This window comes from Bombus vancouverensis, chromosome 3, assembly GCF_051014615.1.
Source record: "Bombus vancouverensis nearcticus chromosome 3, iyBomVanc1_principal, whole genome shotgun sequence".
NCBI lineage: Eukaryota > Metazoa > Arthropoda > Insecta > Hymenoptera > Apidae > Bombus > Bombus vancouverensis.
This window is the reverse complement of record NC_134913.1, coordinates 7,954,087-7,969,991: the sequence shown is the minus strand read 5'-3', so window position 1 is coordinate 7,969,991 and position 15,905 is coordinate 7,954,087. Positions and strand designations below refer to the sequence as shown.

Below are 15,905 nucleotides of genomic sequence, written 5' to 3'. Positions count from 1 at the left end.
TTATAATTGTATCTGTCTTTTGTAGCACTTTTCTGAAGCAATTAGTATGATACGTGATGTTATTTTTATTCGTGCATGTAAATATTGTGTTGAACAGCAATGTTTTTTAAACTCGAGGTCTTGAGGTTCTTAATAGGTCATATAATCGATATTATTGATTGTGATAAGAATACTATAAAATAAAATAAGGTTGTTAATTTAAGATAATAAGTTTACAGAATGTAAATAGAATGTAAACTTGTAATAATTTCTGAACTACTCATGATAGTAGTCTGAACTACTATAGTGTAGTAATAGACTTATGATCCTTCTTTTATAGAGCATGAAAATTACATCGAACGTAACAGTTTTATTTTTAACAAGTGAAGTTTCTGAACCAGCTAAAAGTGTAGCCAAACTGTTCGATTTAGTTTGTATATCGTAAACAAATTATGTGAACGAATAAATCTAAAAGCCTAATTATAGTATAAATCAAATTATCAGTAAATATTGTCAATTATAATCATTTGTGTAGAAACTATTTCTACGAGTTATAATACAAAGAAACTTCAATGTAATTAAAGACAATTTCAGAACAGTGATGTGACATATAATAAAATTTAATGATATTATACAAATCGATCATAATATTAATGCTCTGAGAACTTGTCTATTGTTTGAACTTCTACAGAAGTGTCTTCTGATTCACAAGGTATTGCTTTGTATTTTATGAACTATTTCAATTACTATTTTACATATACATATATTTATATACATGTATATGAAATTTAACAAAATTTTATTGTATTTGAAATTTTCTTATTATCTATAACATTATAATCAAAATATTTCAAAGCTTTTGTGTGAAATTACGTAAGGGCCTTATACGTACACAAAAGAGTAGGTAGGTACTGCTTATCATTAATATCAATAAAAACTGACAGTGGCTGAAGGTAAGTTAGAAAATACTTTCATCGATAACGGTTATCAGTAACAAAAAAAGAATTCCACCATCGATAATGATGATTGGGGATCAAAACGACAGAGGAAGTACAGAACCAAAACAAATTTCGTCATCGATAATGATTATTGATAATCAAACAGAAGTCTTTCATCGATAATGGTTGCTAGTAACCAAAAATATTTGATCATTTATAATGGTTATTCGTAATCAGAACATTTAAAAACTAATATTTTTTAATCATTTAACTTTTTAAGAGTTTCTTTAAGATTTAGTGATCACTTTCTTTCATTTAAATAAAAATTATCCTTTTGTTAATAACTTCTTTCATGCAAATTTTAGAAACTACTGTTATCGTTAGTCTTGATTTGCTTTTACTCCATTGGGAAAATTCTAATTTTCGATTGTTACTTATACAAGAAATTGTAATTGTATGCTGAATTAAATTGCTCATACTATAATGTATTTATTCTTTATTGTAAATTAACATCGATACATATATAATCAGGTCGACCCAGATTTCTTACGATGGTTACAAAATCAACGAATGAAAAGCTTTTTACATTAATCTTTTGGCATAAAACATGTAATTACTTGCTAAATAAATAGTTACATTCTTAACTGGATGTTAACAATTACGGGTAACAATGTTATATGATTTAGTATTACAAAACTTTTGCATTTCAAAGCTCCATTACCATTGTCTGCTACATGTTACGAATGTATATAATCTAAGATCAGGTATGTAATATCTAGTACTCAAAATTAATTAACGACAAACGCAACGAAAACATGGCTTATATAGCTTTATTCACGAGCCTTATCTTTTTATAGTATCTTGCAACAAATTATCTAACAAACATCTTAAACAAGCCTTAAAGTCGCTATAATATAGGTATTAAAACCGATACAATTATAATAACGAATAAATTAATTAAATACGATATTATGTATACATATTAGATAAATGTGTTTATGTGTATTTGCTTGTATCTCGAAGTGCTTTTATGTAATTAATTATCTTTTCTCATTGGGACGAAAATGCTATAAACGATACTATGAAGAAAAAACATTATACTGAACATATACAATTTTAATAAAAGAATTGCTACAGAATCAACTGAATGAAAAACTAATTCATAGAATAATAAAACATTTCACTTAATGATAATCTGATTTCGTCCACTTTTTGTAATATTGAAACATAAAGTATTATAATACTTATCAATGTATTATTCGTGTTATGCTAATTTGTATTTCACTTATTATTCTTTAATTATTTTTACCATAAATAATTTTGATATTTTAACCAGGATGTTACATATTAGCGTTTAGAGCGTTGTTTAACTATGGCAATATGAATTTAATTTGAACAACATATGTGTGTTTTAATCCACGTTATTTGTTACTTTACTTACGTAAAAATGTTTTGAAAATTTGTGCATTTTAACATAGTATTTTAGATGGCCGACAGTTTTCAGTAGCATTACATTAATTTTCAAAGTTTTCGAAACATTACAAGAATTTTAAGATCACATTACAATCTATAAATGATGAAGCATTAACATAAATTTTGATTCTTACTTATGATAGCAATCATTGTTGTATGTATATTTTATAAAATAAGATATGGAAAGAGGTGTTTTATAAATCATCGGTAAAGAAATTTTTCTTAAATATTCGTGTTCGATCTGAAAGTACTTTTTAAAATGATTAAGTAATGATAAAATTAACGGTAACAAGTAATAGATATATAGTTTCTAAATATTGATTAATAATAATAATACATGCATATCTTGCAAAACCTTTAAAGGTATTTTTTTCGTTACTTCTGAAGAATAATGTTCAGTAAAACGTTGATAGAAAGAATCTACTAATTTCTTTCCAAGTTGTATATACATGTTATTGTAAGAAATATAAATACAATTGAACTTTCGTGTCGCGTATAAGAAGAATCTTTAAAAACATAATATTACCAATTTAATAGAAACCTAATATAAATATTGTATTTTCTTAAGACGTTTAAAAGAAAATTTAGTTTCAAGTGTATAATACCAAGACAAATATTTTTTTCACCTTCAGACGTTTCATTGTATATATATCGTATCTTCTTATAAGTTATCGTTGCTTAAGCGAGTTTTAGTGACTTTTACGTGTAAATATCTATAGAAACATAATGTAATACATCTATCAATCGTGTCAATTGGTATTCACGACAATTGAGTTTTATTGTAAAACAATTAAAAGGAATGATAGTCTATATTGTGTTGATAATGTTTTTTTTCGTGGATTATACTTTTTCATTTCAATCGTTTATATTTACATTAAACTACATATATTTCAAGTAACGTAACATTAAATGGCTATGGCAAATGAATTGTATGGGAGAAAATTTCTTCCTTGTGATAAATAACAATAACGAAGACTAAATTTCTTGACTAGCCTGGAGCCATTAAATTTTCGTAAATTTTCAAACCACACACATTAATGCATATTCTTTCAAATTTTACGGCAGTATGTTTCTTATTACATGAAATAACAATAACAGTGTAAATCATACTAAGACGAAAAAGAACGAAATTCTTCATGCAAAGAGAACATATGTACTGTTTTGTACTGTTTCGTTTTTACGAAAAAATATTTTGAAAATTTACTTGATACACATACGATTCGACGTAATTTAATTTAACCCTTCGTACTGCAAAAATTTTTATGATATAATCGACTAGAAAGCCCAGTACTTCTATAACAAAGCTTTTTGGAGTCAAGGAGTAATATTTTCATATTAATATTCGTTGTAGCTGCAGTTACTCATCTTTTTATTAAAACTTTATTTCTTTCTGCATGAAAGATTATCTCCCTCTTAATCGCATTAACAAATTATGTCATCCTATCATTCTATGCGTCCCAGCATTATCCTATGTGTTGAAATACTTCATCATAATGATGGTATGAAATTTGATAATGGAATTATTTACAAAATGTTCAATATTCATATTAAACTAGTGATGGAAATAGTGAAAAGTTCTTTCCTAATATTTAATAGGCCGCCGTTTTTACTTAAATTGCTTTAACCCTTTTACGATGTAATAAAATAACGAAGCATTCGGAACAAGTGACTTAGAAAGTAATTATCTTTTTTGTTGTCAAGGTCTTTTAAGATTTGTGACGTCATATATTTTACTTTTTTTTTTAGTAAATAAATTTTGATAATTCCTTTATATATAACAGTATTATAAATAGAAGAAGTAAAATTTGCTACATTCTCTTTGACATGTATCAAAGAGAGTGACAGGCTGTATTTTACACCAAGAATGGATTACATCGACGAAACAAAATTTGTTTCTTTGAATATATCTAACGAGTTTGCGGCGGTCGTACCTTAATTCGTTGTTTCTGCGTGCGAGGCGAACGCGATGTTACGCGAAATTCAAGAGGTAAGTCGTAGCAGCGACAAACACAGCAACTGGGGAACTTAAACCAATCGCTGAAGATACCACGACATTCGTTGTTCGGATCGTAAGCTAACAACCGATGAAGTCTGTATTGTTGTTCGCATCTGCATCCATCTCGACAGTACATCTGCTTGTTTTCGTGTCTTTAAACAAACAAAATGATAGTCAATAATCCCATATAATCCCAATAAGCTACTGAAGATGAGAATCTTAAAGCGGTACATATCTTATTTGAAGCATTTTCTTCAAGGTTTTTGTAAGAGATCTATGGAGTTTATTTTATCGGCATTTTGAAAAAAATATATGAAGGAATAATAACGTTTACTGTCTTCTTTTACAAGTGTTTTAAGAACTAATTAAAACTGAAAAACTGAAAAATATTTGTTGAAATACATGTATAAGTGTATTGATCCACTTAAAGGAATGAAATGCATATCAATATAAATAAATTGGACAGCTTTGATTTCAAAACAGTTCTCTTTCAAAGCGACACGATATGATAATAAACTAACAGATGGAAATATATATTATAATTACTAGACCACGGATTCTTATGCATTTATGGGAAATTTAAAAATGCACATAATACGTAAAAATATATAAAATATACAAAGTTTTACACTTATCTATTGTAATAGTTGATAGATAAACCAAACTGTTTAAGTTCTATTTCTTTATATGTTTTTATAAAAATATGAATTTGCATAAATATCCACAATTCCATAATTACTTATTTTTCATGACATTTTTAGAAAAACTGTTTAAAAGTGTTACAGTGTTGATATTGTATAATATTGTTGATGTAATGTGTAATACTATAATATCAACAAGTATTTAATTAGTGTTATCTTATACTAACAAATATTTCAAATATTTTACAAAAGCATGAATTAGAATGTACAATTTGAAGTGATAGAGCAGTTAAGATATTATAATACTCACGTGCATTTTTCCCAGTGAACGTATTGCTCGAACGGATAGAGATTCAAAAGTGCCAATACCTCGCCCCTGGTATTATTCGCCCAAAATGGCGCAACCACTTCCTCTTTTACAGGACAAGCATTTCTGAAATATTTTTAGTATATGTAGAAGATAAATTATAACTGTCAGATTAGATTATATCTGTTACATATACACTTATATACGCGAAGTTCAAGAGGTAAATCGTAACAGACTATAATTGTGAAATTGTACAGCGCATTTTTTAATTTCACTTCTCTACACTTATTTCTCTATTCTTATTTTTTTTTTTTAATAAAATCTCTTACAAAGTATGAATATCATTAATGAGATTTTACTGTTTGAGGAAAGAAACCTTAATCGTCCTAGTGATTTCTTAAAATAAAATATAAATTTACTGTTACATATTAATTATAAATAAGTAAAGAAATATTACCATAAATAGATAAGAAATATTTTATATGCATTTTAAAACAATATCGATTAGGTATACATTATGCAGAAGACTCTTACTTCGATGTAGGTATGACCTACATAAGTATGCTATGATATGAAATGTATTGAATATAACTGTACTCATAGCAATGCAAATAAAGATGTAACAAAATTCGATTTTAATAAGTATAACTTCTTAATCACATAAACTAATACATAAATGATCATATCAATATATATATAGGGCGTTTAGAAATTATTTGTCAAGAGCATCATAGCCTTATTCTATAGCTCTACATCGGTGAAAATCTGTAAAAGAAAGTAGCCGTAAAATTGATCTTGACCTTGAAATTCAAGGTTGAATTTTTGGTTGTACCGTATTCTACACATCGTGAGGATCAAAGGTCTCAAAGGAACCATGGTACTCAATCATTCTCTCGTACTCAACCTTTCTCCTAGAAAAAAAATGTTAAAGTGGCATTAGTTTCCCAGCTCGCTTTAGTTATAATGTGTTTACATTTTGTAGTTAGATGCTGGGAAAATAGTATCTAATCCAGATCTATCATTATGTATCCAATATCTTCCTTTCTTTTTTCTTCCTTTCCTTCTCGCTATTTAAGTAGTCTCAAACTCGCATTTCTACATTCCGATCAAGTTTCTCTCCACGATCGTGCATTGACTTTAGATGATGATAGCGATATTCGAGCCAATATTTCAATTGTTCAACGTATATAACCCATTCATTCAAACGATGAACAATTTCTTTCACGCAATTTTACGTAATTTTGTACCCAAAGGAAGAAATTCATTGGTCAAAACTGGTGAACGAGGAGGCCATAAGCAAGCAGCAGATTTGCATACTGCCCGTCGCGACCCAAACATTTCATTTCACCAGTGTGAGATAGAGCACCATCATCGACCGATTCGCCAATGTTTTCGTCGTTTAAAATTGGTGCGTAGTCTTAGGAAGAAACACGACCGGAATATAAAATTGTGAATCCGCTTAAATAGTTGCTTATATAGCGAGGAAGAAAAGAAGAAAAAGAAAGAAATGAAGATACGGGATATGTAATGGTAGATCTAGGGTAACTACGTACGAAAATAGATGATATTTTCCCAGCATCTAAACACGTTACAGTTAAAGCAAGCTGGGAAATTAATGGAACTTTAATATTTTTTTCTAGGAGAACGGTTAAGAAGTTGCGACCTACGCTTCCTTTGAGACTTTTCGTCCTCGTCATGAGTAGAATACGACGCAACAAAAAATTTCACTTTGAATTTCTAGCTCAAGGCCAATTTTGCGTCTACTTTCTTTTACAGATTTTTACCGATGCGAGGTGTAGAATAAGGCTACGATGCACGTGACAAATAGTTCTCGAATACCGTGTTCTTACCTAAAAGAAATTTATTCATTGATCTACCGTTCCTCCTTTTCCTGTCTATTTTGTCGTTCTCTTCTATCATCTTAAAAAATAATTTCGCGTTTTCAGCTTATGTCGTTCTATTGTTTTAATCATAGGCAAGTGTTAAGGAAGTATTAGGAGTGTGTTGAACAAGAGTGAAACACCTTCGATAAATTCACAACTAATGCAAACAAACCGAGAGACACTTACACTCCTCGAAGCTTCAAAACCGGTTGTTCCTGTTGATCTTTCGCGGCGGCGTCCTGATACAACTGTCCTCCCATAGTCGAAGCTTCCTGCTTAATGGCAGGTCGATATTCCGGTCGTGGCCTGAACTCTTGTTCGTCGATCGAACTCAACGTCTCGTCCTGAACAGTTGTTCCTTTCGGCGTCGCAAATAGACTTTCGCTGCCATCGACTTCATCCGGAAATTCGGTGGTGTCCGACAAATTTACCGTCGACGTTTCATCGAGGCTGGATTCAGAGATCTCTACGACTTCGCCAGCTTCTCCCACCACCTCGTCGACTCTGTCTATCTGCTCGAGAATTTCGTTGATGCTGAAATTTTGCTCTTTCACGGCGTAAGAGCTTGTCGTCGCTTCGTCCGCGGAGTTTCCTTTTTCTTCATTTGTCCTATTTACTATTAAACTCGTTATCGAAGGCGTGGATTGAGTGGTTGTTTCACGGGTAGGCGAAGCAGTTGACGTTATCGTCGATGATGTCTTTTCCTTGGTAAAAGAGGCGGTAGTCGTCGATGCTGTGGTTGTGCTAGTGGTCGTTGTCGAAGTTGAAGTAGTAGTCTTCTCGGTTGGTCGGAAATGGGGCCTCGTGTATTCGCTTAATTTTGGAAATTTGTTTACCCGTTTCGCGGCATTGTCATTGAAGGATCTGCTCGTAAAGCTTCGTCCCTCGAACTCATTGCCGTTTAATTTCAAATCGTCTTCGGACTCGAAGTACTCGTAGTCGTGCATGTACTGATATTTTCTAAAATATTGTTCGTGAATAGGTTACGCATTGTATAAGAAAACAATGTACTAAGAAAGAAATTCGTTAAAATGTATTAAGTCTGAAATACACAGTCAGGGACAAAATTGAGTGGTCATTCGTCTACTTTATTAAATACTGTTGTACCTAATTACATAATATTTATTATCACTACTTATTTTATTTCAAAAACTTACCTATGATCGTCAGCAAGATGCTGGTAATAATCGTCGTAGTTTAACTCGATGTCATTTCTCTCGAATTCGGCTCTTAATACATTGATATGCCTTTCATCGCCATACATGCGCCTCATTAATCCTTTGTTTTCTTGCACGAAACGACGAACCGCATGCCTAAAATTATATAATAAATATCTTCAGATAGTTCGTTCTAATATATTGATTTCGGTGATAACTTTTAGAAGAATTTTTACCATCTTGATGTTTGATAAATTTAAGGTATATTATAATTCATATGGATACGGATTTTGTAGTCTAAACTCATACTAAAATTTCGATTCTCTTGCTACTAAAATATTCGATCTAAGTGTTATTCTTCAATAATATTTAAGCAATATTTTTTACTTTCACGTCGAGTAATATATGAAACGTATAGTATTCTTAAATTTCTAACATGTATGTACATATGTATTACTGCACGTGTGATTTAAGATTAATAGATAATAAAATATATAAAAAATATTATTATTATTGTTAATTTAATATATTATTAATTTAAAGTATTTACTAAAAGTTACAAAATATTTTGGGAACATTCTTAAATAGAGAAATGACATTATAAAAATAGTTTCTTTATTGGCTTTATAGAATAGAACACAAATTTTCTTTTCTTTTATCTATATACATATGATGGTTTCTCTAAAGAAAAAATTCTGTAATTATCAAATATTTTCAAATAATTCAGTTAAGCGTCTAAATATTTATTTCAAAATATGTTGATGTATTTTCGTGGGTCTATCTTCGTAAATGTATTTTCAATTTTCGACTATATTCATACAAAGTATGCATAATTGTACTATAGCTCAATATGTAATCTTTAACGTCTTTAAACCTAACATGTTAAACAAACAATGCACAAGCGCAACGCAAACTTTTATTTTCTTATAAGTATTTTATCAATATTTAGTTCTATTATAGATATAAATATGTATATTTAGTTATAAAAATGTCTAAACCTTGAGGTACATATACATGTGTATATTCAGTGAAAGTTGCTAAACTGGAAACCTAAGTATCTCTATCTTATTTAAATCATTTATTATTTAAAGAAGTTCTATTTAAATTTCTTTATTTATATTTCAAACACCTGATGTATTTCCACTGCTTTTTACCAAACAAAATTCTTTATTCTTTTAATCTTAAATTTAATTTTTAATTTTTCTAATTTCTTTAGTTAAAATTTACGAACAATTTATTATCGTTTAATAAATCTGCTCAATTGAACTAAAATTCAGTTAAACGATGCACATAGTTACAACAAACAATATTAACTATTTGTGTCAATGAGGTTGAACATATATAACAAATTTATTAAATCAGGAATGAAATGTGAAATGAAATGAATATTATTTTACGCAGTTGTCATCGCTTGGAGCCTTTTGTACCATCGAAATTATAGCATGTCAAGTTTGTGTACGCATTGTCGAGAGTAAAAGTACGTCGTTTCCTCAATACTCTCACAGTTTAGTCACGTAGGATTTTAATAATTGAAGCTTCAATGTCCTGCTTAAAATTCAGATCAGCAATGATACCTTTGAATAGTGAAACTCCCAGAATATGTCTCTGGCCGTATTGTCAATTAACTTTCTACTGCCAATGAATTCAGCGTAACTTTTTATTGATATTCGTTTTTTGATATTATCAGTTTGTGATCCAATTAATTAGTACACTAAAATTCTTGGTGTTTGATTATTTAATTTCTGGACATTATTGCAGATCCTCGAATTTGAATTTTATGTGTCAATCATGATTCATGATTTTCTTCTTTAAGATCCTTTATCCTCTTCCACAAATCATGATAATATAAATACAATTTTTTGTTCAATATATGAAGTACATAACATCACTTCGATTTCCAAAATAAAATACATTTAGTATCACACGTTAAGTGTATTATAATTAATACATGAAATATATTAAATATAATATACGTCTGAAAGTTACATCTGAATTGGAAATCTTCAGTTCTGTATATTTGTCAGTAAGCCGGTAATATTGCACAAAGAACTATTTAAAAGCTAATATCGGTTTATTTAAGTATTTCATTGGACAAATGATTTTATTGGCTTACCAGGGATAAGAGCTACCAGCTACTGTACACCAGTTTTGCTGTTGAAAATCACAAGGAAGATTTACCAATCTTGCGCGGCCAGCTCTAGAATATGGTTTACTGCAAGCCGAGGATGCGTCATATCCAAAGGTGCTTGGTCCACCTCCTTGACATCTTACAAGCTGATATGTGATCACCTACGCAAAGATCGAATTAATGTTAGATACACTTACGTATGCTGCCTCGCTTTCTTCTAAATTCTTAAACGCAATTTAATGTATTTAAAAGGAACAGGTTTTAGTAATTTTATATCTGTTTATTCCTTAATCGATTAATCTAACTACTTCCTCGATTTCGAACTACGTCATAGACTATGTTTCTTCTGTGAACTTTTATACATGCTTCGAATATTACCGGGTGTACCTTAAGTATGTGTTTGAAACTTTCTATTTTGAGGAGGAAGGATAAGATGTAGAATGCATCATAATATGTATTTTTATGCAGAGTAAAGAGTAAATAAACGCATAGTAAATATAATAGAACTTATTCTCCGATAATCATTTGGATAAAGGCAACTAGGTACAATAATTTCTTTACATAAATTTTTGCTCTGAAAGTTTATCTACAGCAGAAATCCAGTTGAATACATTTTATAACATTCTAAGTAATATTTTGATATGTAGGAAAAAATTACCATAAGGATAATTTTAAATCTATCCTTTATTATTTTTTAAGTGTTGTATCTTCTATTCATTTACAGATCTGAAATATTTTGATAATGTTGACCTTCTCATTTCTTTGATAAAATAGAAAAATGTTAAAATTGATATGATTCTCCGAATAGTTATTTTACATCTTCTTTCATATTTCTTTATACATTCATGATATATATCAGTCGCGAAATTATTCTTTCATTCAATAGGTACTTTTGAAACGCAATTATAAATTATCTATAACAATTACAAAAGATATATTGATTTAAGAAAACCTACAAGATACATATTTGTATTCAAGATAATCCGATCCAGAGAGGCGATCACCCCCTTCCCAAGAGTAATAAGATACAAAAATATCGTGTCACGTTCTGAAAAATCTGTTAGTAACATGTACAATTAATGTAAATTTGATCATTCCGACTACAGTATCAGTGTTCTTTTTCCCTTACGACAATTTGTATAAAGAATACTTAGAATGCTTTAATCATGACAATACATCTTACGCATTTCACTTCACAGATTTGCGGTGATAATACATGTTTCCAATCTATTATTATAATTTCTATGTTATGAATGTTCAAATGAAGTTATATAAGCTTCCTCAAGCTCTTTAAAAGAAAGCTTTTACTTATAGGAAAGCATACTGGACATCGATAATACACGTTTACATAGTTTAAGGGTATAAGCTTACCGTAACATACGTTTACAAATAAAGGAATAAACATGCGGGATCTGTATACTTATTACTGGACTTAGTAAAACCTTGCGACGAACAGAGGAGTTTAAAACGTGAAACATATAGTAACGCTCACCTGGAGGACGAGATGCACAATCACATTCATAACTCGCGTTTGATGTTAATTCGAAGCTTTGGACCGGCGAGCGAGGTCCAAGAGTATTAATCGGCGATCACGCTACTAGTCTGCAGACGTAAACCGTTTTCACTGACAGGACGTTTGCCGGCGTAAAAAAGGACAGGGACAGGCGGTACGGTGGTTCGCGGCTACATGACAGCACCTCCGCGCGCGAGGAGGACGCTTTCATTACTGACCGTGTAATCAGCCGGCGTCGCGTGCAATGCCAGGGGTTCGGGTTCGCTCGGTAAAAGTACAGAGCAGCAGGGAAGCAGAGAACAGCGAACCGCTCGCGTTCGACGCTCGCTTGACCGAGAAGCAACCGAGATAGAGGCGAACAGAGAAAGGGTGCAAGGAAGAGAGAAGACACGAGAAGGAAGGAGGAAGGAACGGGGAAGAGAGAGCGCGCGTCACCCGGTGAGTAGGTCACCGCGGAGGGTACCGTTACATTTCGGCCCATTGATGTGTGTCACGGGGCCCCGCAGTGACGTAGCAAGGGCCCTCCTAGGCGCTGGCGCAACAGACCTCTTCTTGCTCGGTCAATTAGGAGAAAGGTAGCTAATAGCGCGTATCTCGTGCCTTTAGCCTTAGCGCAGTGCTTCTTCCCGATCGTTCTTAATTATGCACCACCGCAATACCTCAAAGGCTTTCATCCCACCCATAATATAACAGTCAACCAAATTCTACAAAAGTATCGGCGTATAATGTTGATAGGTCAAGTAAAGAAGAAAGAAAGGGGCGTAGGGTTAAATCGTTTTTAATTTGACTGCTTTCAATAAATATAAATTTGGAGAATACGAAAGGTCGTTTATGTCCTAAATTGTTATATGGTCCTAATAGAATTGTGACAAAATGTTCATTTTATTTAATTAATAGTAGCGTATCCTTTGGGTAGTTAGAAAACTAATAGCATATAAAGATGTTGTATTGAATGAAGCGCCTGTTAGCGTATAAAACAATGATGATCTTTTAACTTTCTATCACTGATGCAGGTCACGAATGCAACATAATTTTCTAATTGATCCAAAGATATTAAAAATTGCTCTCTCGTTGATTGTTCGCTTCACATCGAGGAATATTGTTCTAGGCGATCATCAGAAATAGCTATATATATTGTTCGAAACTGGTGAAATCTGGCGCAATATCGGCTACTTAATCGTTTTTGCGAATCTGTGGTACTACTAGCTTTTTCTTTCTTTCGCTCTGGGCCACCGTTTGCGTGGGATTTCGGACATGTCACTATATCCTTTCTCTTTAGCATTATCTTTTGGCTCGCGATCAGTTGTTTGAGGAAGGTTAATGGATCGTGCTATCGTGCGTCCCTCTCTGACCTCACGTCTCTTCTCTTTTTGAATTTCTAATTTGAGATTCCAGACATTTTTTCTATTTCTAAACGCCTTTTCCCCCATGACAATTGTTTCTTCCTTTATTAGGTATTTCAAACCTTACGTGAGATTCATTTCAACTGTACATACAACTATGTGTAACATTCGTATAGGGGAAATGCACGTAATTAAAGTAGAGCTCGTTATTAGTCAGTTCGTAAAATTCACGGATTCGTCTTTTGTCGATATGTAGATGCGAAATGTGTAATAGAGTGGAAAAGAATCCAACAAATTATGTTTGCTCAATACGTGAAAGACGAAAAGTAGCTATCAAGGAAATAAAATAGTATCGTAAATATTCCTAACATACATATGTATTTTTTAAAAAAGATCGTACAGACAATTAGGTATTTACTTATTTTAACCTACTTATCATATTGCCCATGTTAGAGCTTGGTTAAAATCTTGCTAATTCGTTTCTCACATAAAACATTACGATGCTCGTTTATTTGGCAAAATTGACAATTAACGTTTGTTATGAAAACAGTTAACAGCTTTCTAAAAGAATCTATAAGTACTACATAGATCAACTTTACTGATGATTGATTTTATTGCAGTATACTAATTATATTTTCTTCACCTTTAATTAATAACGATTATTACTCCAGCTCGTTTATATTGATTGGTACATTAGATAGTTAATTGTATATTCACAATGATAAATAATTTGAATATTTACATTTTTGTTTGTTTATACTGATCCAGTCCATGATTACTTACAGAGAAATGGATAGCTCCCTTTATACCAATGTTATTTATTGATAATAATTAAGTAATAATCTTAATATAATCTTAAATAATTAAGTATATCTTATTTTGTTATATGAAATTGAAGTAACATTATATCAGAGTTTATTTGAAATCGATAGAAATCTTATTTAATTTTTACATGTAAAATATACTATTCTCTAACAATAAAACAAAGTACTAACATGTATAATGAAAAAGTATAAAAGATAATGCTGCACAATTGCTGCACCTGTAAAAAAGTTCTGTTTGAAATTTCTGTCATTTCGTGGTTATTCCTTGTTCACTTTGTTTATTTACAAGGAAAAAAAATCTGCGGAGTATGGTCGTAAATGCTGTTTAACGCTTCCAACGAAACTTTCTGCGTGTTCCACTGACCTCGTAACCACTGTCACTTGAAATCTCTTTCACTGCATTTTTTTGCTTTTGTGTGATGCGGAGGCACCGACCATTCAAAGACGCAACTAAAGATGCAACGCTTTCGTTACCGCATATATATATGTATGTATGTATGTGTCACGATAATCCACTCGATAACTTGTATTCGATTTCAAGAAACATACACAACATAAGCAGTTGTAACTGATATTAGCAGCATTCTTTTAGTAAACTCTTATGTTTTACATTAATATAACGAGTAGATTTCTATTTCTTTTTTTGCATTACTTATTTTTATTTAAACTCAGAACAACGCAAAAAAAAAATGAAAAACTGCGGTTCTAAGTTACCATACAATTTAGACAATTTTGTATAATTTAGTGGTTCTTCTATAGTATTTTACTGTGTGTGGATTTAATCGTATGGAAAAGTCATATAGATTTAATAAGTTCTTAAATACTGTTTATTAATATAACTTACTAAAATGACTAATTTGACAAACAAACATCTTTGTAATAAATAAATAAATGTATTTGTTATATTTTTATATTCATAATAAATCATAGATATAAATATTTATTTGCAATAGTAAGAAAAATAAGTAAGTCTTACAAACAGCGTGGTATAATATATAGTAATCGTGATAAAATAGTGTTAAAATGGGGCATTTTTTACTTCTATATTTTCCACAACTATACTCGGCGATTATAACAAAATTAAAGTTATATAGTTATATTATATAGCATACAGGATTCTCTGAAAAACTATGAAGTATAACTCTAAAATTATTCCTTCAAGATTAAACTCATGTTTGTCAACAGTATGATAACTGAGTATACAAAATAATATGTAATTTGTAGCAATTTGTTAAGCAAAAAATCATGAACAGTATGTACTCATAGATTTTCCACGGATGCCATGCAACTCCAGCATAAATGTTTTACGTGTGTTCACTTGCTTACTTGCTCACGTTCCTACTTTTTACTGTTAAAAGATGCATCTTTAATGCCTTCGATAGCCTTAAGGTAATAGTATTATACTGTACTATTCCGTTAGGTGGATAGCATTGGATTATTGGAGCATCGTTTCGCCCGATTACTAGTTGGCAAAATACCAGTTTGCCGCGGCCGCTAGTGAACGCAGATACTGGTTCTTGCATCTTCACCTAGCAGTAGAAAAGAAAGCTGCTCGTCGCGTACACATACGAGCACGCACGGACTTCAGCGATTTCTGATTACGTTACGATTTCTGATAACGCTATGAAGTCTCATTAGCGGTATTACATGAAGTCGGCAGAAATGCGCGCTAATAAAATAACTGTAATCGTGGAAAACTCAATATCGAAAATCATAAATTCCG

At 31.2% G+C, this 15,905-nt stretch overlaps 1 protein-coding gene across 1 annotated transcript; it reads right to left on the bottom strand.

Annotated features, from left to right (window-relative positions):
• Positions 1–1,396: 1,396 nt before the first annotated feature.
• On the bottom strand, positions 1,397–12,197 carry spz4 (Spaetzle domain-containing protein 4). The gene is made up of 6 exons (XM_033349212.2): positions 11,995–12,197; positions 10,488–10,663; positions 8,375–8,530; positions 7,404–8,177; positions 5,338–5,460; positions 1,397–4,538 (listed from the first exon to the last, which is right to left on the bottom strand). The coding sequence occupies exons 1-6, from the start codon at positions 12,022–12,024 to the stop codon at positions 4,298–4,300; spliced, it is 1,500 nt and encodes a 499-aa protein (XP_033205103.1). The 5' UTR covers positions 12,025–12,197; the 3' UTR covers positions 1,397–4,297.
• Positions 12,198–15,905: the final 3,708 nt, after the last annotated feature.